General features: G+C 38.3%; 1 protein-coding gene across 1 annotated transcript; it reads right to left on the minus strand.

Annotated features, from left to right (window-relative positions):
- Positions 1 to 952: 952 nt before the first annotated feature.
- NUP42 (nucleoporin 42) lies at positions 953 to 23,000 on the minus strand. Its single transcript, XM_082472761.1, has 7 exons — positions 16,943 to 23,000; positions 13,817 to 14,045; positions 12,364 to 12,458; positions 6,384 to 6,460; positions 5,544 to 5,630; positions 2,485 to 2,569; positions 953 to 1,837 (listed from the first exon to the last, which is right to left on the minus strand). The coding sequence occupies exons 1-7, from the start codon at positions 17,052 to 17,054 to the stop codon at positions 1,260 to 1,262; spliced, it is 1,263 nt and encodes a 420-aa protein (XP_082328887.1). The 5' UTR covers positions 17,055 to 23,000; the 3' UTR covers positions 953 to 1,259.
- Positions 23,001 to 23,015: the final 15 nt, after the last annotated feature.

A 23,015-nucleotide genomic window follows, 5' to 3' on the forward strand; every position in this document is an offset into this window, starting at 1 on the left:
ATCCTTTAATTTTCCTGATTTTCTTTTAATTAAAAAAACAAAGTAATGCATGTACATGGTAAAATATTCAAACAGTTCAAAATGGTATATAAAGTATTTCTCCTAACCCAGACACCAATTCTTTTCCCAGAGGTAATCACTGTTAGCAAGTTTCTTACATATTCTTCCAGAAATGTTTTATGCAACTACAAAGGATATATGTATACTATTTATTCCCACGAGATCATAATTTCTACTCCTCTTACAATCCATCCACTTGATGGGATAATGTGAGGAAAAAATAGAATTACATAAAAATTAGGCCAAGATAAAAATTAGCCCAAAATTGTTGAAGAAAACTCAAATGGTCCATGAGAGCCAGAATTGAGGAGGAAAAAATATGAGGGGAAAATGCTTCTTAGGTCCTAAAAATTTTTCACCCTTTAAAAATTGTTATTTCTCAGGCTTCCTTGGTGGTGCAGTGGTTGAGAGTCTGCCTGCTAATGCAGGGGACACGGGTTCGAGCCCTGGTCTGGGAGGATCCCACATGCCGCGGAGCAACTAGGCCCGTGAGCCACAACTGCTGAGCCTGCGCATCTGGAGCCTGTGCTCCGCAACAGGAGAGGCCACGATAGTGAGAGGCCTGTGCACTGCGATGAAGAGTGGCCCCCGCTTGCCGCAACTAGGGAGCCCTCGCACAGAAACTAAGACCCAACACAGCCAAAAATAAATAAATAAATTAATTAATTAAAAAAAAAAAAAAAGGAAAAATACTCATGTTAAAAAAAAAATTATTTCTCTCTTTAAGAGAATCTTCTTTAACATGAAGGAAAGTCATGCTACTGATGTTTATTTGGTAAGTAGGCTAAACATTTAAGCATTTTTTCTCTGCTGGTTCTAGAAATTATCTCCTTCCTTTAAAAAAAAAAATGTTTAAAGGTAAAATTTTAAATGGTAAGAGAGTAGAGTGATGTAGAATAAGAAAAGTACTTTATTCAGTGCACCCTGACAGTTTTTTCAGTTCCATTCATAATTACAGCAAAAAAAAAAAAAAAAAATCCGCTGCTGAGTTTTTGTTATGTTTTACTTAAATAGTTATGCTCAAGAAGAAAATGCTAAATTTAAAAACTCCTATTATTGAAAGTTTATACTTCTTATAAATATATATGTATATATATATAATATATATGTATGTGCATATATATATATATCTGTCCTTTCATATGAACTACTCAAAACAATTTTAAAAGCTGTTCTTTTCTGTATTTAAAATTACTCGTTTAAATACTTAGAAGTTCCACAGGAGGTGGCTTTAATGGAATTTTTCCCAGAGTAAATTTCTTGGATTGAAATTGTTCCAGTTCTTCTGCTGTTAGTTGATCTTTGGGTGTGAATAATACATTATCTGTTGTGGTGCTGCCATTTGAGAATGAGAGAGAAGTGGATATGCTGCTGTTTCCAAAGGTGCCACTGGATGACTTGGAAAAAGCAGTGTGAGACTGTGAGCCTAGACTACCAAAACGAGCCGAAGAACTGCCGCTTCCAAAGGCTGGGGCCTCTGGAGCTCCAACAGGGCCTACTGCCATAGGAGCTGGAAATGCTGAAAACCCGGATGATCCAAAACCAGAAGCTGCAGGGCTTTTAAATGAAAATGAAGCAGCAGATGTGATTTGGGGTTTCCCAAGTCCAAAAGCTGGAGTAGAAGCAGTGATGGCAGAATTGGCGGAGGGTACAGCTCCAAATGCTGGAGTATTCCCAAACACAGAAGGGTTTCCAGAAGGGGCAGTAGCAAATCCAGAGCTTGGTTTAAAACTAAAATTCTGAGCATTAATGCTGCTGTTGTTATTCACTGGAAAACCTACAAAAACCAGAAAAAGAAAAAAAGAATCTATTAGTCAGAAAATGTAGCTATATTACTATTCCCCACCCGCCCTTTTTTTTCTTATTTCTGTCATATTTAGATGATAATTAACTTATTGGAAGGAAGAAGAGAAAAGTGAAAATGAGAAGCTAGGACAAACCCACTATACCCTGTTGTCCTGTCTTTCTGCTACATTGATCTTATTTGCACCATAATTTACACTCAAGGAGGCAGCTCTTGAGAAACCTCAGGGATTAGGGAGTGAGCCTTCACTTCACCTGTCCCCTCATCTCATCGGAGCTGTCATTTGAGGACAATACTATGCTGTTATGTACAGGGACAATGAAGTCCTCAAAGGTGCTGCTACCTTAACTATGTATTCCTATGGAAGTCTTGAAAAACCATTCCTAAAATATACTTCTAAAGCCTGAGCCATGTTCTTCTTTCAAAGAACATGCCCATTCTTAACCCTATTTCGCAAATGCTTGATGAGCCAAATTCTTTGAAGTTCTATTATGGAAGGTGGTAGAAGGTGGCAAGGGTGACTTTAAATGGCACTAAACAAAACTTCAGGCTTTATATTTGAAACCTATAAAATCCTATTTTTCTGAATCAGTGGAGTCCTTCATTACTTTGTCACTTACCTGGTGACCCAAATGTTACTGATGGCCTACTGCCAAATCCAAACGCAGGTGCTGCTTGATTTACTCCACCCTTTATATCAGAGAGCTATTAAAAAAAAGGTAGGCAAGTGAATAATTCTCAAGTACCTTTTCTATACACTTTATAGCCAAATTCAATTTTTAAAATGTGCACTTAAAAACGTCTTCATTTTGTTTAACATAGAAAAATGCCTACAAGTGAATGTTCATAGAAAAAAATGGGCCAACCTCAATGAGTTCGAAGTGATTGTCTGGCTGATGAATTATGAATGATTTTAATTTTACTTATGCTCTTAAAACACTTTCTAAATTTCTTCAATGAACACATATTAAAATCAGGAAAATACTTTTTAATTCTAGATTTTAGTTTCTACTGGTTGATCTGCATTTACCAAAAAACCTAGAGATTAGGTAAAGGACCTTTAGAGGCTACCCAGTCTACTTACTCAAATGCTTGAACTGAAGTTAATTTGCAATTACATTATTAAAAGCTTACCACTAAAATCTATTAAACATTTCCTATTCCCTGAAAATATTTTATGCTCTTGCTATTTTCTGCTCTAGAAATGTCTTTCATCTCTGCTTACTGAAATCTTAATCTCCTTTTCAAGGAACTTTTCACTTAATCCTTAACTCTAAGAAGCCTTTCCTCATCAACCTAAGCATATAAGATTTCTCTCATTTTAAAACCCTATTGGCATTTTTTCTTTAAAAAAAAAATCAACTTTACTGAGGTACAGTTTACATAAAATAAAATGCATCCATTAAAACAATCTATCTATATTTTGATGAGTTTTGACAAACTTATAACCACCACTACAATCAAGATTTAGAATATTTCCATCACCCATAAAAGTTCCCTTGTGTCCCCTTCCAGTCAACACTCTCCCAACCTCTGGCCCCAGGGAACCATTCACCTACTTTCTATTACTAGAGATGAGGTTTGTCTTTTCTAGAGTGTCATATAAATGGAATCATATAGTATGTACTTTTTCTTTTTTTCATCTAGCTTCTCTCCCTCAGTCATTAACAGGTATGTGATAAACAAATTATATCCATATAATAGATTAAAAGAATAAAGAATAAACCACTTGGCAGGGACTTCCCTAGTGGTCCAGTGGTTAAGAATTGCCTTCCAATGCAGGGGACGTGGGCTTGATCCCTGGTTGGGGAACTAAGATCCCACATGACGCGAGGCAGCTAACCCCGCACACCACAGCTACTGAGCACGCGGGCCACAACTAGAGAGAAGCCCGCACCCTGCAATGAGGAGCCTGCGCAATGAGGAGCCTGGGTGCCGCAGCGGAGGATCCCGCATGCCGCGATGAAGATCCCGCTAACCGCAACTAAGACCCGACACAGCCAAAACTAAAATAAATAAATAAATATTTAAAAAAAAATCACTTGGCATAAAGAATTGACACATGGTAAGCCAGTTGTAGGTAGGCTGTCCAAGATTCTCACCTACAGAAGGGCCCCTAGGAAGGTGGCAAAGAACATGGAACTTCCAACTTTGAAGGAAGCTCTGTAGTTCTCTGGACTCAGTTATCCCTTCTACATCAGCAATGGTGATGGTGGGCCACCTCTCATCTAGAGAAAAAATACTTCCGAGGAGTCCTACTGAATTCAAATGGCATTACAACAACCGAAAGGTAGAAGAAATTAGCTTGCACAAGAGTCTAGTCATTTGGGAGGGTGTGAGGAATTGGGGCATTGGGGTTGACACATATACACTATTGATACTGTGCATAAAATAGACAACTAATGAGAACATACTGTATAGCACAGAAAACTCTACTTAATGCACTGTGGTGACCTAAACAGTAAGGAAATCCAAAAAAGAGGGAATATATGTATATGTACAGTTGATTCATTTTGCTGTACAGTAGAAACTAACACAACATTGTAAAGCAACTATACTCCAATAAAAATTAATTAAACAAAAATAAAATGCAATGCCAAAAAAAAAGTCTAGTCATTTAGAAGCACATATTTAAGAAAAGAGTAGGGGGACTTCTCTGGTGGCGCAGTGGCTGAGAATCTGCCTGCCAATGCAGGGGACACGGGTTTGAGCGCTGGTTTGGGAAGATCCCAAATGCCGCGGAGCAACTAAGCCTGTGTGCCACAACTACTGAGCCTGCGCTCTAGAGCCCGTGAGCCACAACTACTGAGCCCGCGCGCCACAACTACTAAAGCCCACGTGCCTAGAGCCCGTGCTCCACAACAAGAGAAGCCACCGCGATGAGACATCCGCGCACTGCAACGAAGAGTAGCCCCCTCTTGCCACAACTAGAGAAAGCCCACGCACAGCAACGAAGACCCAACACAACCAAAAATAAATAAATAAATAAATAAATTTAAAAAAAAAAGAAAGGAGTAGGGTGTCGGGACTTTCAAACAGTCATTCACTAACTTTAGGCAGCTACAACTCTCATAGCCTTTTTCAGAAAGTACAAAGAAAAACCACCTAGGAGACTGGAAATATCAAATTCTAAATGTAAATATCTTATTTAAAAATAATATTCTTAAGAACTTCTTATGGGGGTAGCAAAATAAACTTAATTGACAGAGATAATGACTATGCTGCAGTAGGATCATGTATCTTTGGGGACAAGTGGGCATATATCTCCTAAAGGCATTTCTGTATAAGACAAGGAACATATGGTCCTTCAGTCACAAAAGTATACATTAGTCTAAATATGCATTCATATTTTTCAAAGCAATTTCTTTTTAAATGCTGATAACCTGGAATACTTGAATTTATGTAATATTTTCCAATTTTTAAAACAAGTACCACCAAAGTTAAAAACCTTATCCTAAAAATAGTTTTAGAAAAGCATAATTATCTGTGCTTTTCTGACGAAGGAACAAAGAGAAAACAATTCCAGGACCGTGCCTCTAAATGATAATATAGTTCTTGAGAATGTGTGTATCACAATTCTTGACAGAGAATTTTAGCTTTGCTTTCCAAATCCAAAGTGAAATTCTGCAAAAAAGCAATAGATAAGACATCTCCCTGTAGAAAATTCTCCAATACTCACCAAAGCTATTGTAGTTGATGTATTTAGACTTTTCAGTTCATTTACCCTGTTCCTCCACTGATTTATTAACTGTTGGATAGAATGTAGCTGGAGAGAAGACAGAAAAATAATGAGTCAATATTGAGTGTTTAAGATAATCTCTCCAACAACTTCATTTCTGTATTTCCAAAGTCACAATAAATTTATAAAACATTTTTACGGCCCGTAACTTGTAAAATTTGCATTGACCTACCCCTACTTGCCAAAGATACTCCAGCTGTAGACCCCTTTCCCTGTTCTCCAACTCCTTGTATCACCTAGTTAAAATCACAAGTACCTGGCAGTACAGAGACAAACATGTGTACTAGGTGAAACACATGATATTGACTGTAGACAATAGAAAAATACAGGATTTATGTCATTTCCTTTAGGCACTGAACTTATTCAAGCCCAGCTTTTCAATTTTTTGATATCTGATATATGAGAATGTTAATCTATATCCAACACTGCATTTTATTTAAGTTTGTTTTTCTAGCATTCATTGTGGTGTCTGCACCTAAGAGATGCTCCATAGATGTTTGCCAAATGATGAAAGGTATGATTTCTGGGACTGACTGCTGGATAACCCATAATAAAAAGAATGACATTCCTAGTTACTACAGTCAAAGTATATTATCACCATTTTAGATAACCAACCAATTTCAAAGAAATTCTAAATTTTAATTTAGAATATAAAAATAGCCTTGTTCTGAAAAAAAATTACAGACCTCATCCACTTTGCCAACACACAAGCAAGCCACTACAGAGAAGACAATAATTAACAGCTAATCTGTTAGGTAGATGAATAGGAAACAAACTTACATAACTCTGTAAGTTATTGCTTGTTATGAAGTTATGGTATTCAAGTCTCAACTCCTCTGGTGAAATATCTGTAAAACCTGAAGTGAGGAATCAATTGGAATCTTTAAATACCAATACTTTTGATAGTATAGTAAAATAAGAGGTGCTAGACAGGAAAATATGCTAATCTTGATCATTAGAAAAATTTCATAATCATAAGGAAAAAATTCAAAGCCTATACTCTATTTAATAAAGTATAAAATTAGAATAAAATATAGTTGGTTATTTGATCTTTTTTTTAATAAATTTATTTATTTATTTATTTAGTTAGTTTTTTTGGCTGTGTTGGGTCTTCGTTTCTGTGCGAGGGCTTTCTCTAGTTGTGGCGAGCGGGGGCCACTCTTCATCGCGGTGCGTGGGCCTCTCACTATCGTGGCCTCTCTTGTTGCGGAGCACAGGCTCCAGACACGCAGGCTCAGTAGTTGTGGCTCACGGGCCCAGTTGCTCCGCGGCATGTGGGATCTTCCCAGACCAGGGCTCGAACCCGTGTCCCCTGCATTGGCAGGCAGATTCTCAACCACTGTGCCACCAGGGAAGCCCTGGTTATTTGATCTTTGAAGGGGAAAAATTTTCTAAAGATAAATGGAGTGGAAGGAATAATAAACAAAAGAAACAAGAAAGAGTTGACTACATATACATTCATACTTCTAAAAAAAATATTCTGTAAGTCAGAAACTACAATAGCAGAATTGAAAGGCAAACAGTAAACTGGGAAAACCATAATTGCAACATATATGACAGGAGAAGAGCTAACATAAATGTATAAATAGCTATTACAAATTAGTAAGAAAAATAAGTTAGTATGGGTAAAGATAATGAACGGGCAATTCACAAAACAATTCAAATAGCCAGTAAATAAATGAAACTAAAAAGTTCACACACACACACAAAAGAAGTTCAATTTAAAAATACAACTTAAATAGAGCTACAATGCTTTATTTATCAGACTGACAAAAATTAATAATGAATAACTGTTATTAAGGATGTGGTGAAATGGACATTCTCCTAAGTTGCCATTATGGAAATCAAAAAGGTAAAACTTTTCTGGGAGGAAAATTGTCAATAAATGTCGAATGCCTTAAAAATGCTCATACCTTTTGATCTTAGAATTTCTAGGATTTAACCTCATATATAATATGAGGTTATATAATATATAATATATACATATATTAAATGTATAAACAAAGGGTGTTACATAAAAAGATGTTCATTCTAGTATTTTTAGTAATAGAGACACTGAAAACAAAGCAGAATACAACACTAGGTTATGATTCCTAATTATACATATAAATAAGAAATATGTGTGTGCATGTTTTGAAAGAAATACACTAAAATGTTACAGTTGTTATCTCTGAGATCAGTTGATCTTTATTCACATATTTCTGTATTTTCCAAGTTTTCTATGGCAACAGCTGTAACTTTCATAATTAGGAAAACTTTTTAAGAAAGGGAAAAAAAGTTCAGGATATTTTTCTACAGAGAATTACTGATAACCAGACACCATTAACTCCAAAGACCCTTACCTCAGAATAAAGAAAAGACTAAACATTCAAATCAGAATCCTGGAGGCTCTCTAACTACTTGTCTTTACCACCTTTATTAACTGCTCAGGCCACAAAACCTAGAATCACTTTGCATTTCTCTCTTTCCCCATATCTAATTAATAAGCCTCTTGCCAGTTCTAGCTCCAAAACAGAACACGAATTTGACCTATTCCGTCTCCACTGCTAGTAACTCTCAGTCATCAGCAGTTGTCTCCGAACTCATTGCCCTGCCGCTATTTTGCCCCCCAACAGACCATTTCTTTTCATACAACAGTCTAAGTGAGCTTTTTAAAAATTAATTAATTTATTTATTTTAATTATTTATTTTTGGCTGCATTGAGTCTTTGCTGCTTGTGCGTGGGCTTTCTCAAGTTGCGGTGAGCAGGGGTTACTCTTCGCTGTGGTGCGCAGGCTTCTCAGTGCGGTGGCTTTTATTGTTGCGGAGCACGGGCTTCATTAGCTGTGGCACGCGGGCTCAGCAGTTGTGGCTCGCGGGCTCTAGAGTGCTGGCTCAGTAGTTGTGGTGCATGGGCTTAGTTGCTCCGTGGCATGTGGGATCTTCCCGGACCAGGGCTTAAATGCATGTCCCCTGCGTTGGCAGGTGGATTCTTAACCACTGTGCCACCAGGGAAGTCCCTAAGTGAGCTTTTTCTAATCAGATCATATCCCTCCTCCTGCTCAAAGCTCTTTCTGGCTTCCTAGTGCAATTTGGCCCAACATAATCTGGCCCCTGGCTGCCTCTCTCTGGCCTTATGTCATATTACTCTTTCTCTTATTTACTCTCCTCTGGCAATTCAGGCCTTGCTAGACTAAATACATGCCAACCTTGTTTCCACAAGGCCCTCTGCACTAGCTATTGTACTGTCAGGAACATTTTCCCCCAAATCTTCCCGTAAGTGACATCTTCTCTTCATTCAGGACTCAGCTCCAATACTGCTTCCTAAGAATAGATAGCCACTCTCTGTGAAGAAACACTATCCCTCTGGATATTTTCTCCTCCTTCCATCTGTTACTCATCTGAACCATGAAGACAGAAAATGATTTGAGTGACTATTTCCTCAATTCTTTCAAGGGTGGTACAAACGTAGTATCATTCTAGCTGCACAGGAAAAATTAATTCATTATAATGGATGCCTACAGACAGTGATTCTCCAACTTTCTGGTTTCAGGACCCATTTACATTCTTAAAAGTAAATAAGGATGCCAGACCTTTTGCTTACATGGGTTACATAAATCAATATTTACCATATTTGAAATGAGAACTGAAAAAATATAGAAAATATTAATTCACTTAAAAATAAGAAACAAATATATCAACATAAATGAAAAAACTATTTTCCAAAACAAAAAATAAAAATTTAGTGATACAAGTGGCATTGTCTTACGTTTGTAAATCTTTTTAATGTATGGCTTCATAGAAGACTGTTGGATTATTATATCTGCTTCTGCTGTTCAATCTGCTTCAACCTGTTTCAGTATATTGCCTGGTTCAAGTATATGAAGAAAAACTGTTCTCACACAGATGTGTAGCTGGAAAAGGATGACTTTAATGGCCTTTTCAGATAATTGTGGATATCCTTCTTGATACTATACCAAAACTTGACAGACAGTAGTTTCTTAAAGGTTAGCTATAATGTGGACTCAAATCATATTAATGAAATCATATTAATAAACCAAAACTATTGTTTTATCTTGCACTTCGAAAGGATTTTTCAAACATGTATAATTTTGTAACATCACACATTGGTCATCTGGAAAATATTGGTTTAGTGAGTTATCCAGAACCTCCAAATGTTGGCACATGTCATCTTACAATATCAAAAAATTTGTTAATGTTACTTTGTGTGTGCTTCCCATCTTGTCACATAGAATATTTAAAAGGTGTACACTTAAGGGTCAATATTTAATAAAATTAATAATTTTTACCTCTTCATCAAGGACATTCTTAAGTGAAAATGGCGTTAAAATTTTTTTTTATTGACTATTATAATTTACTAGTACAGTTTGTTGCCTGTGCCTCATCAAAGCTTTTGTACCAACAGTGCAAATGTCAACACAGTGAAAATGGCAATTAATGTCTTAGTATTATTATGAAAATATTTCTAAACTTGTACAGCCCCTAAAAGGATTTTAGCAATAGGGTTGCCAGATTTAGCCAAAAAAAAGAGGATGCCCAGTTAAATTTGAATATTTGACAAACAACAAATACTTTAAAAGTATAAGTATGTCCCGGGAATTCCCTGGTGGTCCAGTGGTTAGGACTTGGTGCTTTCACTGCCGTGGGCCCGGGTTCAATCCCTGGTCGGGGAGCTAAGATCCCACAAGCTGCACGGCACAGCCAAAAAAAAAAAAAAAAGTATAAGTATGTTCTAAATACTACATGGGATATTCATATACTAAAAATATTGTTTATCTGAAATTTAAATTTAACTGGATGTCCCATATTTTATCTTACAACCCTGCTTATGGATCTACATTTCACACTGAGAACCACTGCTCTAGGGCGTTAGGCATTAAGTTCAATTCTGAACTTTTTAAAAAAGACTTAACACTTATTTTCGTTTTCTTTTTTTTTTTTTTTAAATATTTTGCTTGTAGAGAAGAATCCTTTGAAGGTGTCAAAGATTTCAAGTTGCAAATTCAAGAAGATTGTTGATCATTTCTTTTTTTTTTTAATTAATTAATTAATTTATTTATGGCTGTGTTGGGTCTTCGTTTCTGTGCGAGGGCTTTCTCTAGTTGTGGCCAGCGGGGGCCACTCTTCATCGCGGTGCGTGGGCCTCTCACTATCGCGGCCTCTCTTGTTGCGGAGCACAGGCTCCAGACGCGCAGGCTCAGTAATTGTGGCTCACGGGCCCAGTTGCTCTGTGGCATGTGGGATCTTCCCAGACCAGGGCTCGAACCCGTGTCCCCTGCATTGGCAGGCAGATTCTCAACCGCTGCGCCACCAAGGAAGCCCTGTTGATCATTTTTTAATTTAAATAATCAACATATATGGTCATATTGGGGGAAGCGTTTTTTTTTTTCTTTTTTAATTTTATTTATTTATTTTTGGGTGTGTTGGGTCTTCGCTTCTGTGCGAGGGCTTTCTCTAGTTGTAGCAAGCGAGGGCCACTCTTCATTGCGGTGCGCGGGCCTCTCACTATCGCGGCCTCTCTTGTTGAGGAGCACAGGCTCCAGACGCGCAGGCTCAGTCGTTGTGGCTCACGGGCCTAGTTGCTCCGCGGCATATGGGATCTTCCCAGACCAGGGCTCGATCCCGTGTCCCCTGCATTGGCAGGCAGACTCTCAACCACTGCGCCACCAGGGAAGCCCACACTTATTTTCTTTACAGAAAAATGACTACCTAAAATTATCTTATTTATTTGTATTACTTATTGCCTCCATCCCTCAAGAAAATAAACTTCATAAGGGATGGATCCTATCTATCTTACTCATTGCTATATCCCTAGCACCTAGAATGAGGCCTGGCACAAAAGAAATTCAATAAGTATTTGTTGAATGATTAAGTAAATAAACGACTAAGGAGTGGTGTGACACAAATGCTCACAGAGAATGAGCAGATAGAGCAGAGACAGACAGAAATCCCAGAGTTCTGAGAGACTGAAAGGGCTCTCATCTTCTAGGCACTTGCTGTTCAACTTAATAGGGCCCAGGACCACCCAGAGTAGGCTTAGAAAACTGTGGTGGTCTAATGCAAGAGGGAGGGGACATGGGGATATATGTATGCATATAGCTGATTCACTTTGTTATACAGCAGAAACTAACATACCATTGTAAAGCAATTATACTCCAATAAAGATGTCAAAAAACCAAAACAAAACAAAACAAAAAAATCTGTGGTTGTCTAGCTTTCAGCCCAAAAAGGGCTATGGGCAAAAGAAAATGGGAAGGAAAGGAGTATTCTAAAGAAATGCTATCTCTGTAGCCCAGCTAAAGCTTCTTCCCTTCAAATATTACCCCCAGAATAGATCTCAACATGCTTTATGAAAAATAACTATCCTTAGAAAAAAAGATAGGGGAGAAAGAACAGAATCAGGCAGCCAAAGCCTTGGCATAACGGGACTCTTCTATTCACTGCAGGCAGCTAAAGGGTTCTGAAGTTGTATCTACAGGAAACCAAGGAAGCAGAGCCTCTTCTTGGGCTTACAGAATTGGAAATGTGGTGGGTCCTGATTCTACTATTTTTCCCAAGGGATCTATATAACTTGAACTATATCTTCCAACCTCAATCTCTGAATTATGAAGTTCTGCTAGAATACTCGGATACTTTAAACAATGTCCAAACTCTCCTAACTGTAGCTAAGTTTGTGGTCGATTTCTTTATTTGACATAGTCTTAGTTTTAGAAAATAATAGTTGTAAAACACAATTTAAAAACACATAATTTCTAGTTACCTGAAATATTAGGTTTCTTTTTCACTGGTGAATAAACAGAAAACATCCACTGCCCTGATGATTCCCAAACCTCCATATCTTTTACAATTCCTTCCCTGAAAGAATAAAAAGGGCAAAAGATCTTTTTCTTCTGATTGTTAAAATTTATCATTTATAATTTTCAATCATGGAAATTTTAATTGTAGTAAATATATAATTTTAGATTTTTCCGTTATATTTTCTGAGGAGTATTCTTTAAAGCAGAAGCTTATAGAAATATGAGCTATATTTCATGATTATAAATATTATAATATCAAAGAAGTTCATAATTTTGGTTTTCCAATACACTGAACCATTAACTGATACATTTACTGAGAACTCAACTATCGTACCATACATATCTTAAAGAACTGAAATATAATAAAATACACAATACTAAGTTTAATCTTTCTTTGTTCATTATCATTAACATCAATGATCATTTAACTGGGAAAGAAAGAACCAGTAAGTAATAAAGAACCATAAAATATTTAAGTGGTTAGGACTTCAGAGATCATTTTGTCTAATTCTCACATTTTGCAAAAAGGGAACAGACCCATGTCCATGGTTAACTTGTTGGCAAAGTCATGGATATATCTGGGTCTAAATTAAACATTTTCCCTTTATCCAGAAGAGGAAAATTAATCAAATAAGAATAACTGATAATAAAATAATAATAAAATTTAGGATTTTTATGACAACATCAAATATAGGAAGGACGGTTTCTTTTTTCTTGTTTTGTTTTTTTACTTTATTTATTTATTTTTATTAATTATACATGGTACATGGTTCAAAATGTTTACAACTAGTCTAATTTAGTTATGGGATGTAAAAGACTAATGAGTATATTTAAGTTCTGTCCTAGTTGCTGGGGGCTGACGGAACAGTTATACACAGCCAGGCACTGTTTCGGCACCAATCATAAATTCTACTACGAATGTTCTCAATAAATGATAAGAAATCTACTCCACAATAATGAAGGAAATCAAATGAAATGTTTGCATGGGCTTACTGAAGTAAAAGTTTTAGAAAGAAGAATACAAGATGCTATAAGTGACCTCCAAGATCACGAGTTGCTTTAAATCACCTCATACTTTGTAAAGAACTCATAATTTAACATAAGCAGGACTACATTAGAAAGATATTCACAGGACAGTGTTATCAATAGAAAAGTGGAAAAAGCATAATTATCCCCAAGAACTCACTGTATTGATAAAGAAGAATGACATTTTTAAGCGAAATAAAGTCTAGTATGATACCTGCAAAATAGTAGTTATCTCTGATCATGGATGTTTTTTCTGCTTTTTGCTTATTCTGATTTTTTAATAATTTAATAAGTAATAATAACATTACCTCTTTTTTAAGGAAAGTACTGTAGGTATTTTTGAAAAAAATAAGCAAATGGGCAGGAATTTTTCTGAAGGCTTTCACTTACAGAAGTTTCTTTTCATCTTTCTGCCCATCAGAGTTAGGTGAAGCAAATGGGTTCTGAGACAATCCAAACCCACTGTTCCTGCTAGCTGACGCTCCAGAATCAAAAGAAGCAAAAGATGGCTTTTCTTGATCTCTGCTGCCCCCCCATGGTGTGGATTTGGAGAAACTGGATGGCTGGATAACGCTGGAATATCTCTGGCTGGTAGTATTCCATCCTCGTCTGTTACTACCTGAAATAAACAACAAAATAAACAACTTTACTAGCAACTCATTTTTAAAATCTCTTAAAATTTCATTGTAGTTTGTCTTATTATGTGCAGACATTATGTAAAGATTCAACAAGCACTACATTTCCACTCATTTTAAATTACAAAACTCTTCATTTTCAATTTATATAGGTAAGTGTAGTATCCACAAATCACATAATGGTCTAAGTTAACAAGATTGAGAAGACTGTAAATACACAGAAAAATAACGATATATTACTAAATTCAGCTGACGTAAGTTTATTAGGTAAACAACTGTTCGATAATGGAGTGGATAGAAGGCATGTATCTTAAATCATGAGCTCCTTCATGATAAAAAGATGTGTCTGTATCATTCTTTGCTCCCCAACTGGGCCCTATATAGTAGTAAAATCTGAAAAACAGACAATGTATTGAGAAGTGTATTGAATATAAAAGATTAGATTCTATCTTCTGTCCTTGAATAGATGGGTAAGTCTATTTGACTCAGTATTCTCTCTGAGAAAACAACACCTACCCACCTACCTTCCATAAGGAGATTATAGAGGTAATTTACATATGAATAAAGTGCACTGAGTTCCTCTATTATGAGCAGATTTCTAGTATTCCATAACTATCAAAATAAGCCAACATTTTCCTCCTCTCTGTCTCTATATTTTACAAAATTTTTTCACTTCTACTGTCTCATTTATTCATCACTTCTTAGTTGGGGTCAAGATAATTCACCTTGTTTCTGACTGAATTAGGAGATATGCCATTAAATATGTATATTAAAAACTGGAGTGGGGCTTCCCTGGTGGCGCAGTGGTTGAGAATCTGCCTGCCGATGCAGGGGACACGGGTTCGAGCCCTGGTCTGGGAAGATCCCACATGCCGCGGAGCAACTAGGCCCGTGAGCCACAACTACTGAGCCTGCGCGTCTGGAGCTTGTGCTCTGCAACAAGAGAGGCCGCGACAGTGAGAGGCCCGCGCACTGCGATGAAGAGTGGCCCCCGCTCACCGCAACTAGAGAAAGCCCTCGCACAGAAACGAAGACCCAACACAGCCAAAAATAAATAAATAAATTCATTAATTAAAAAAAAAAAAAACTGGAGTGATGGGAGATACACTCCCTTTATGAAAATTCACCTCCCAATTCTAAAACTGCTTAACAAAACCTAGGAGGAAAGGGGGCAGATTGCTAGACCAGATCCCTCAAGTATGGGTTAATGATATTTTATTTTCTTAGAGTTTCAAATCCTTTGCGGGGATGACACAACTGAAGAAATTCACTCCATCTTTTGTATACAGCTTTTGGTCTTCATACTTACTAATTCCATAAGCATTTATTTGTTTCTGGGCATTAAATACACTGTTTACTTGACTAGTTTTATCTCCACTTTTAAAATCCATTAACATGTATCCATTCACCATTTATTCTCTAATTACTGCATTTAGAGTGAGTCTCAACAGAATGTCAAATATTACGTTTTGTTGTTCCTGGAAATACTCGCACATTTATCAGATCCTGAGTCTTAATTTTTGGTTTGGAATATTTCACTAGACCAATTGTGGGTGATGAAAAAAGACTGTCTCCAAGAAGAGGAATCAGACGTGAAACCACAATGTAACACAAGGTTTAAGGGTCAGATAAATAGCTCTAAAGGAGGAAAGAGAACGGAGAGGTGGTCAGCATCTTGTGGTACCTTTAAGGACTAAGTTTCAGTCCTAAGAAAACCTAATTATTCATCTGACCTCTAAAACCTTGCATTGTACTATGGTTTCATTTCGGACCCCTCCTCTCCTCGAAGACAGTCAATCCTTTTGCATCATCCACAATTGGTTTAGTGTAATATTCCAAAAGCTTTGACAATGACTTAGGCCAGGAAGCAGGTCAACGTAGTCATGCACCCCCTTCCCTCATAGCCCAGAGTTCTTAACTGAGCATCCCACTCTCGATTTTACCCCAAATTTTATGAGCATGTGCATTTATCTGAGGTTAATGGCTCTGTAGCTTTTATTAGATCTTCAAAGGAGTTCCCCAAAGTTAAGAATCCTGACTTTGACCCCAGTCGCTAGCCTCTCCCTAGAAAAAAGTTTAGAAAAAATTATATTCAAGGCATCAAGGGGAAAAAACAAATACCCAGAAGGACAGTAAAGCAGTAAAGAAAGGAGGCGTCTGGGTCGACCTATGCCAATTCTGCGAACCACTGCCGCCCAAAGACGAGGTAAGTTCTTTTTTTTTTTTTTTTAATACATGTTCATTGCAGCAATTTTTTTTTATAGGCAGAGGATTTTTAATTAATTAATTAATTTATTTATTTTTATGGCTGTGTTGGGCCTTCGTTTCTGTGCAAGGGCTTTCTCTAGTTGTGGCAAGCGGGGGCCACTCTTCATCGCGGAGCGCTGGCCTGTCACTATCGCGGCCTCTCTTGTTGCGGAGCACAGGCTCCAGATGCGCAGACTCAGCCGTTGTGGCTCACGGGCCCAGCCGCTCCGTGGCATGTGGGATCCTCCCAGACCAGGGCCCGAACCCGTGTCCCCTGCATTGGCAGGCAGACTCTCAACCACTGCGCCACCAGGGAAGCCCCACAAGGTAAGTTCTGACACGTATTCCGACTTAAAAATTAACTGTTTTTCATTAGTAACCAGGACCAAGCCCATGCCTCCAACCGCTCAACAAAAGCCAACCGAGTTCCTAATAAATGAATAAAAGAGCCGGTGGGCGGGGTGGGCGGGGCGGGCGAGGGGACGACGCGGGCACGTCCGCGTCACCTGACTGGTGCGCCACGGCGCTGTGCCCAGCGGCTGGGCCCACGAGGGACGGCTGTTCCTCGCCGGCCCGGCCCCACGCCAGGCCTTCCTCAGCTCGGCTAGGGGCGAAGGATGGAGGAGAACGTCACCTGAGAGCTGCTGCTGCCGTCCTTCGCCCAAACCCCCGGCGCCGGGATGTTCGTTCCAGCACCGATCTCCGAAGCGACACCGGCCTTGAAGGAAGAACTGACAAATGGTCATGGCGACGGCATCGCGGACGGAACTGTTTTCAGTCCACACCCTCAGCTAGCAGAGCCCAAAGCAACCGGAGGTCGCGGGTCCGCTACTGTGACGTCATCTTCTCGCGCCTGGGAAAGGCCCTTTCTCTCTTGTCCCGCCCCCAATGCGGAGAGGCGTGGATTTTACCCAATAGGATTTGAGAAGAGTGGGACCGCCCCCCACGCACTGAGCGTGGCCTGGGAAGGCAGGATGATTGAAAGGTTATGTGAAGAAAGGTGCTGAAGACCGTGGTGTAGGGTGTCGTTCATCAGGGGAGGCTTGAGGTCCAAAATGAGAGGAAAGAAAGTTCGTCAGGCAAACCCATAACTTCAGCAAGGCCCTGAGAGGAGGATTAGCTGTGGTTTGAGAGACCGAGTCGTATTTTTCATTTGTAACTGCTGAGAAAGTAAAAATCTGCCCAGCCATTCATCAGGATGGGTAACAGTATAAGATAAAAGCCAGTTGTAACGTTTACAGGAAACAGTTTCTTTTAAGGACAAACTGCAACTAAAAAGTATCATAACAACCCGCGTCTTTGGATGAGTACTACATTCTTACACGGAGAAACCTTGTTCTTTAAAGTCCATGTAAACGTTGCTATTTGAAATTTTATCAGTAAGAATGAAACATTCCACTCTTGCCTGGAGGATCTAAGACACTTTGACACAGAGAAGCAGCTTCTATTTCTAATCAGGTGCAGAGCTGCAGACAAGGGGTTCCTGAAAAGAACATTACTTATTCTCTTAACTTTGTGGTTTCCAAGGGAACATGACCCTACACCCACTTCTCACTCCAGATGTGATGTTGATGCCTCTTTACACCGCTCTGCTTTGCTTTGAGACTATCAAAACTGTTTCATTTAGATTTTACCTGAACTCCACCTTTCCCACAAATCCTACATCTACCTTTTCCATTGTGTGGTGAGACACCCTACAGTTCCTCTAGTGTGCAGTCTCCTTGGTGGCAGTGCGTCAATAAATCTGACTTTGTTGGATTACAGGTTCGTCCCCGGTGGTTTAAGATGACTAGCCATTGTTCTGGCTCATATACTTTGTTTGGATTTTGATGACAGCAGAATCTACAGGAGCACTGGGAATAACTGGTGCAACCTAGTTTTTTAAATCAGTTTAATTCATTTATTTTGAAAAAAATTTATGGAGGAGTTACATGTATATATAGTACAAAGATCTTTTTCCTGAACCATTTGAGACTATATTGCAGACCTCATGCCCCAACACCCAGTTATTTATTGTATTTCCTACAGACAAGGACATTCTACTTAACCACAATATAATCACCAAAATCAGGACATTAATATTGCTGCATACTACTATGTAATCCTTAGATTCTATGCATATTTTGCCTAATGTCCCAGTAATGTCCTTTAAAGGACAAGGATGCAGTTCGGAATCATTGTTGCCTTACTCATATTTCTTCAGGCTTCATTCTGGAACATTTTCTCAGTCTCTCCTTGACTTTCATGACCTTGACACAAACATTACAGCTAGTTATTTTGTAGAATTTCCTTAATGCAGACTTATCTGTTTTCTAGTAATTAGATTTAGATTATGCATCTTTGGCATCCATGGCCTTCACAATGTACCTGTCAAGTTGTGCACAGTTTCTGTTTGTCATATTGTCACGTTCACTTTGATCACTTCAGGTGCTGTCTGGCAAGCTGCTCCACTGTAAAATTACTCTTTTCCTCTTTGTTAGTAATAAGGATTTTGTAGGGAGAGACTTTGAAAGTATATAAAAACCTCATTCCTCACCAAACTTTTAGTTCACTCATTTATTTATCCCTATCAGTATGACTTATGGTTTCCAATTTTATTCATTGGGTTATAATTTGTTACTATCATTTATTGTGATGCTCAAATCATTTCCAGTTGACACATCCCATGATTCTTTGAGCACTTCACTTCCTGGCCTAAAAGATGCTCCAGGGTCATCTGACACTTTCCCTGCTTCAGTCCTGGAATCAGCCTGTTCTCCGAGGAGCCCTGGGTCTTCTTTGGTGGCACTTAGAAGCCAAGATCTGAGCTCTAAATTTGCTCATTGCTATTGTGGTATCTTTGTTCCCAAATCCTTTCATGGGCATTGCTAGAGAATACATACTATACACAGACACATTTACATTAATACATATTCCTATATCTATATGTATATTAAAAACTATGACTTCACACTGATAACCTCCAATTTCAACCCAAGATCACAGAATTCATTTTATTTCCCCTCTGTATTTTTTTCTTTCATAGTGAGAAACTTGGCTCCCATTATTCTTAACATATCTATTTTGAGCAGTCCCTTTGTAGTAATGAACCTCTGTGTTCACTGACTTTTCACCCATGCAAATGCCAGCATGTGTAAGGACTTTGCTGGCATCAAAGACCTAAAATAATACCAGTTAGGCTGAAGCTTAAATGAGGGTGTGTATGGTGCTCCGTGAAGGTGGAGAGGTGGGCAAGGGCAGAATTCTGACTGAAATCATCTGGATAAAGTGCTGTGTGAGATGATGACAGCCTAGGGCTGAGGCATGTAGAACTCAGTAGTGATAGGGGAGGGGTAGGTGGAAATCAGGAGAGTGAGGTCACGGGAAGGAAATGTCTGGTTTCAAGGTGGCAGAGTAAAAATGCCTCTGCCACCCTTTCCTCTTGAAAATATCTCAAAATGAGAGGGAAAACAAGCAAAAACATCGTCTTTGATTATACTAGGAGATAACCGTGATTTCAAACCACAATTTATGAAGACTGAATGCACATAGAAGAGTACATAGTAAATTACTTAGAGGAAGAACCATATTCCTGTAAGATGGACGACTGATGTCCCCAGAGAAGGCTGAAAAGCCACAAGAATTAAGAACCACCAGGTATCACAGAACGGTGGACTGTTTGAAAATCTGTATGACGTTCAGTTAGAAATCCATTAGGTGACTATCCTTACCTGTTGGGAGATAGGTTCTTTTCTTCAAAAAAGGGAACAAGAGAGGCTTTAGAGTTCAGGATGTAAATATAGAGGGTCAAGTTATGGTACTGACAAAAGAGGAACCGAACTCTGCCTGTTGAATGGCGCTTTGCCTGAGCTCCAGAAATCCTGCAGCCAGGCTTATAGTCAGTCTCTTCCCAGCTTGCCCTCCCCCACCCAAGGGGCAGGAGTTTGTAAGTTTATATTCTGGAGAATCAAACATCCCAGAAAAAGATCTGTGGATCTCTTATGGATCTCCAACAAAAACAGGCAGACAGGGGCTTCCCTGGTGGCACAGTGGTTAAGAATCTGTCTGCCAATGCAAGGGACATGGGTTTGAGCCCTGGCCCGGGAAGATCCCACATGCCGCGGAGCAACTAAGCCCGTGCGCCACAACTACTGAGCCTGAGCTCTAGAGCCCGCGAGCCACAACTACTGAGCCCATGTGCCACAACTACTGAAGGCTGCGCGCCTAGAGCCCATGCTCTGCAACGAGAAGCCACGACAATGAGAAGCCTGTGCACCGCAACGAAGAGTAGTCCCCGCTCACCACAACTAGAGAAAGCCCACGTGTAGCAACGAAGACCCAACACAGCCATAAATAAATAAATAAATAAATAAATAAATTTATTAAAAAACAAGCAGCCATTTCCTTAACATATGATGAGATTCACTGACAATTCAGCTCACGTTTGTAAACAAAAGTTCGCAACTTCTTAATGTCTAATTTTAAATATAAAATGCACAGCCAGGCACCAGATATTTGAGGAAAGACTCCAATAGGAAAGAGCAAAGCAATTGAAAAAGAAGTCAGAGGAAAGAGAAACACACCAAAAATATAAGTAATGTTAAGGAAACTAAAATATCCTCAGACAGGGCAACATGAAACAAGACCAGCATGCTATATAAAAGGACAATCCTAAAAAGAAAATGCTCTTGGAAATTAAACATGGATAGTGGAAACAAATTCAATGGATGGCTGGAAGATAGTCAGGGAGATCCCCTACAAGAACTGAATAAATTGTACTCCAATGAAGATGTTAAAAAAAAAAAAAAAAAAGAACTGAATAAACCAGACCTTGAACCCCATTTTACAGCTTTGTTATCAGAAGAGGTTTAAAGCTCTGGAAAGTAAAAAAGCTTTCTAGTTAGTAAGGATGACATTTCAGACAATTTCCCAGTACAGATTTTCTCCTAAAGTAGTTTGAATCACCTTGGGAAGGAGGAAAGTTAGGAAGATGAAAGTAGATTCAAGCTTTTAAAAGTCTTTTGAGGCAACTGTAAGGAGAAAGGGGGTTATTTAAAGGAATGATTTATCAAGTGCTGAATGATGTGACCTGTAAAATATACTTTCATATTAACATTACGGGGACTTAGTGAGACCTGTTTTGGTGCCATGTTTGAGTGGATTGAATTTTTGAAGTTGTTGATGTGTGTTAACACTACCACCCTTAAAAAGCAAAATTTCCTTCAAATATCTCCTTTACCCTGGCCTCTGCAGCAAATCCAAAATATTTGCCGTTAACAGTATATGAGGCAAAAGGAAAATAGACCGCTGGTTTTAAAAAATGTCTCCTTTTCATGACTCTAAATTTTCCATGACACTATATGTCACATTTTTGAAAGCTAGGTCACAATTGTAATTAATGACTGTTTTTGACAGCAACAATTTTCTTCAAGACATTAAAATTTCATGCTCACGCTGTGATTTTCAAAAGTAAAAGCTAAACTGCTATGTCATCAAAGTCGTGTCACTGCAAAAAATATAACATTAACAATCACTTATCTACTAAAAAGAAAGTAGAGCACTATACAGGATAGGAATTTTGGGTGGGGGAGTAATAGAAAATATACTCGCCAACATATTGTACTTTTACTCATTATCATGATATTGACAATATCAGACTATTTCCAGGACAGGAAACAGACACTAATTAGAATTACTAAGATTACTAAGGAAAAAAACCAAACACACTTCATTATAACCTACATCAAAGCTGTCTACATACTTATCGTAGTGTGCTCTAGTCAGCAGATACAGCCTAAAGAAAAGGGTAGTTATTTAAAATACCTTAAACAGCTGCATATTCCCATATGGGAAATTATTGTATCAAATTAAGTAATATAACCATTGTAATATGATAAATGGATATTCTACCCTCAAAAAAAATTGACACATTTTTTTCCAACGGAGAGAAAAATTCAAAATCCAACATAAAAATGTTCAGAATGGGCAAATCTAGAGACAGAAAGATTAATGGTTTCCTAGGGATGGGGTGTTTGGGAGATGCAACTGGGTTGAATAATGTCTCCCCAAAACTCCAAAATGTGACCTTATTTGGAGACAGGGTCTTTGCAGATGTCATTGGTTAAGATATGGTCACAATGGATTAAGAGGAGGGTGAGCTAAATCCAACGACTGTTGTCCTTATAACACCACATGAAGATGCAGAGAGACGAGACACACAGGGAAGAAGGCCATGTGAAGACTGGGGCAGTGACTGAAGTGATGTAGTTATAAGCCAAGAAACACCGACATTTGCCGGTAGCCATCAGAAGCTACAGGAGAGGTGTGGGAAGTTTTCGCCTCAGAGCCTCCAGAAGGACTCAACTCTAACAGCACCTTGATTTAGGACTTCTGGTCTCCCAAATTGTGAAAGAATAAATTTCTGTTGTTTTAAGCAACAAAGTTTATGGTAATTTGTTCCAGGAGCCATAAGAAGGTAATACAGGGAAAATGGGGAGTGACTGCTAATGAGGATGGGGTTTCTTTTTGTGCTGAAGAAAGTGTTCCAAAATTATGGTGATGGTTGCATAACTCTGTGAATATATTAAAGACCATTGAATAGTACACTTTAAATCAGTGAACTGTATGACATGTAAATTATATCTTAATAAAGCTGTTATGTACATAAAACCTTACATAAATAGAAATATATCTACCATAATCGTTTTATAATTCCTTTTTCATTTAAA

The sequence above is a fragment of the Balaenoptera physalus genome (genome assembly GCF_965194825.1).
Source record: "Balaenoptera physalus genome assembly, chromosome: 8".
Lineage (NCBI taxonomy): Eukaryota > Metazoa > Chordata > Mammalia > Artiodactyla > Balaenopteridae > Balaenoptera > Balaenoptera physalus.

Excerpts from the sequence above, each read along its gene's own strand:
- NUP42 (XM_082472761.1), bottom strand. The coding sequence starts at position 17,054 with ATGACCATTTGTCAGTTCTTCCTTCAAGGCCGGTGTCGCTTCGGAGAT. Across the intron at positions 5,631-6,383 it reads GCAATAACTTACAGAGTTAT|CTACATTCTATCCAACAGTT; the intron begins GTAAGTTTGTTT and ends TCTTCTCTCCAG. Across the intron at positions 1,838-2,484 it reads AGTAACATTTGGGTCACCAG|GTTTTCCAGTGAATAACAAC; the intron begins GTAAGTGACAAA and ends TGGTTTTTGTAG.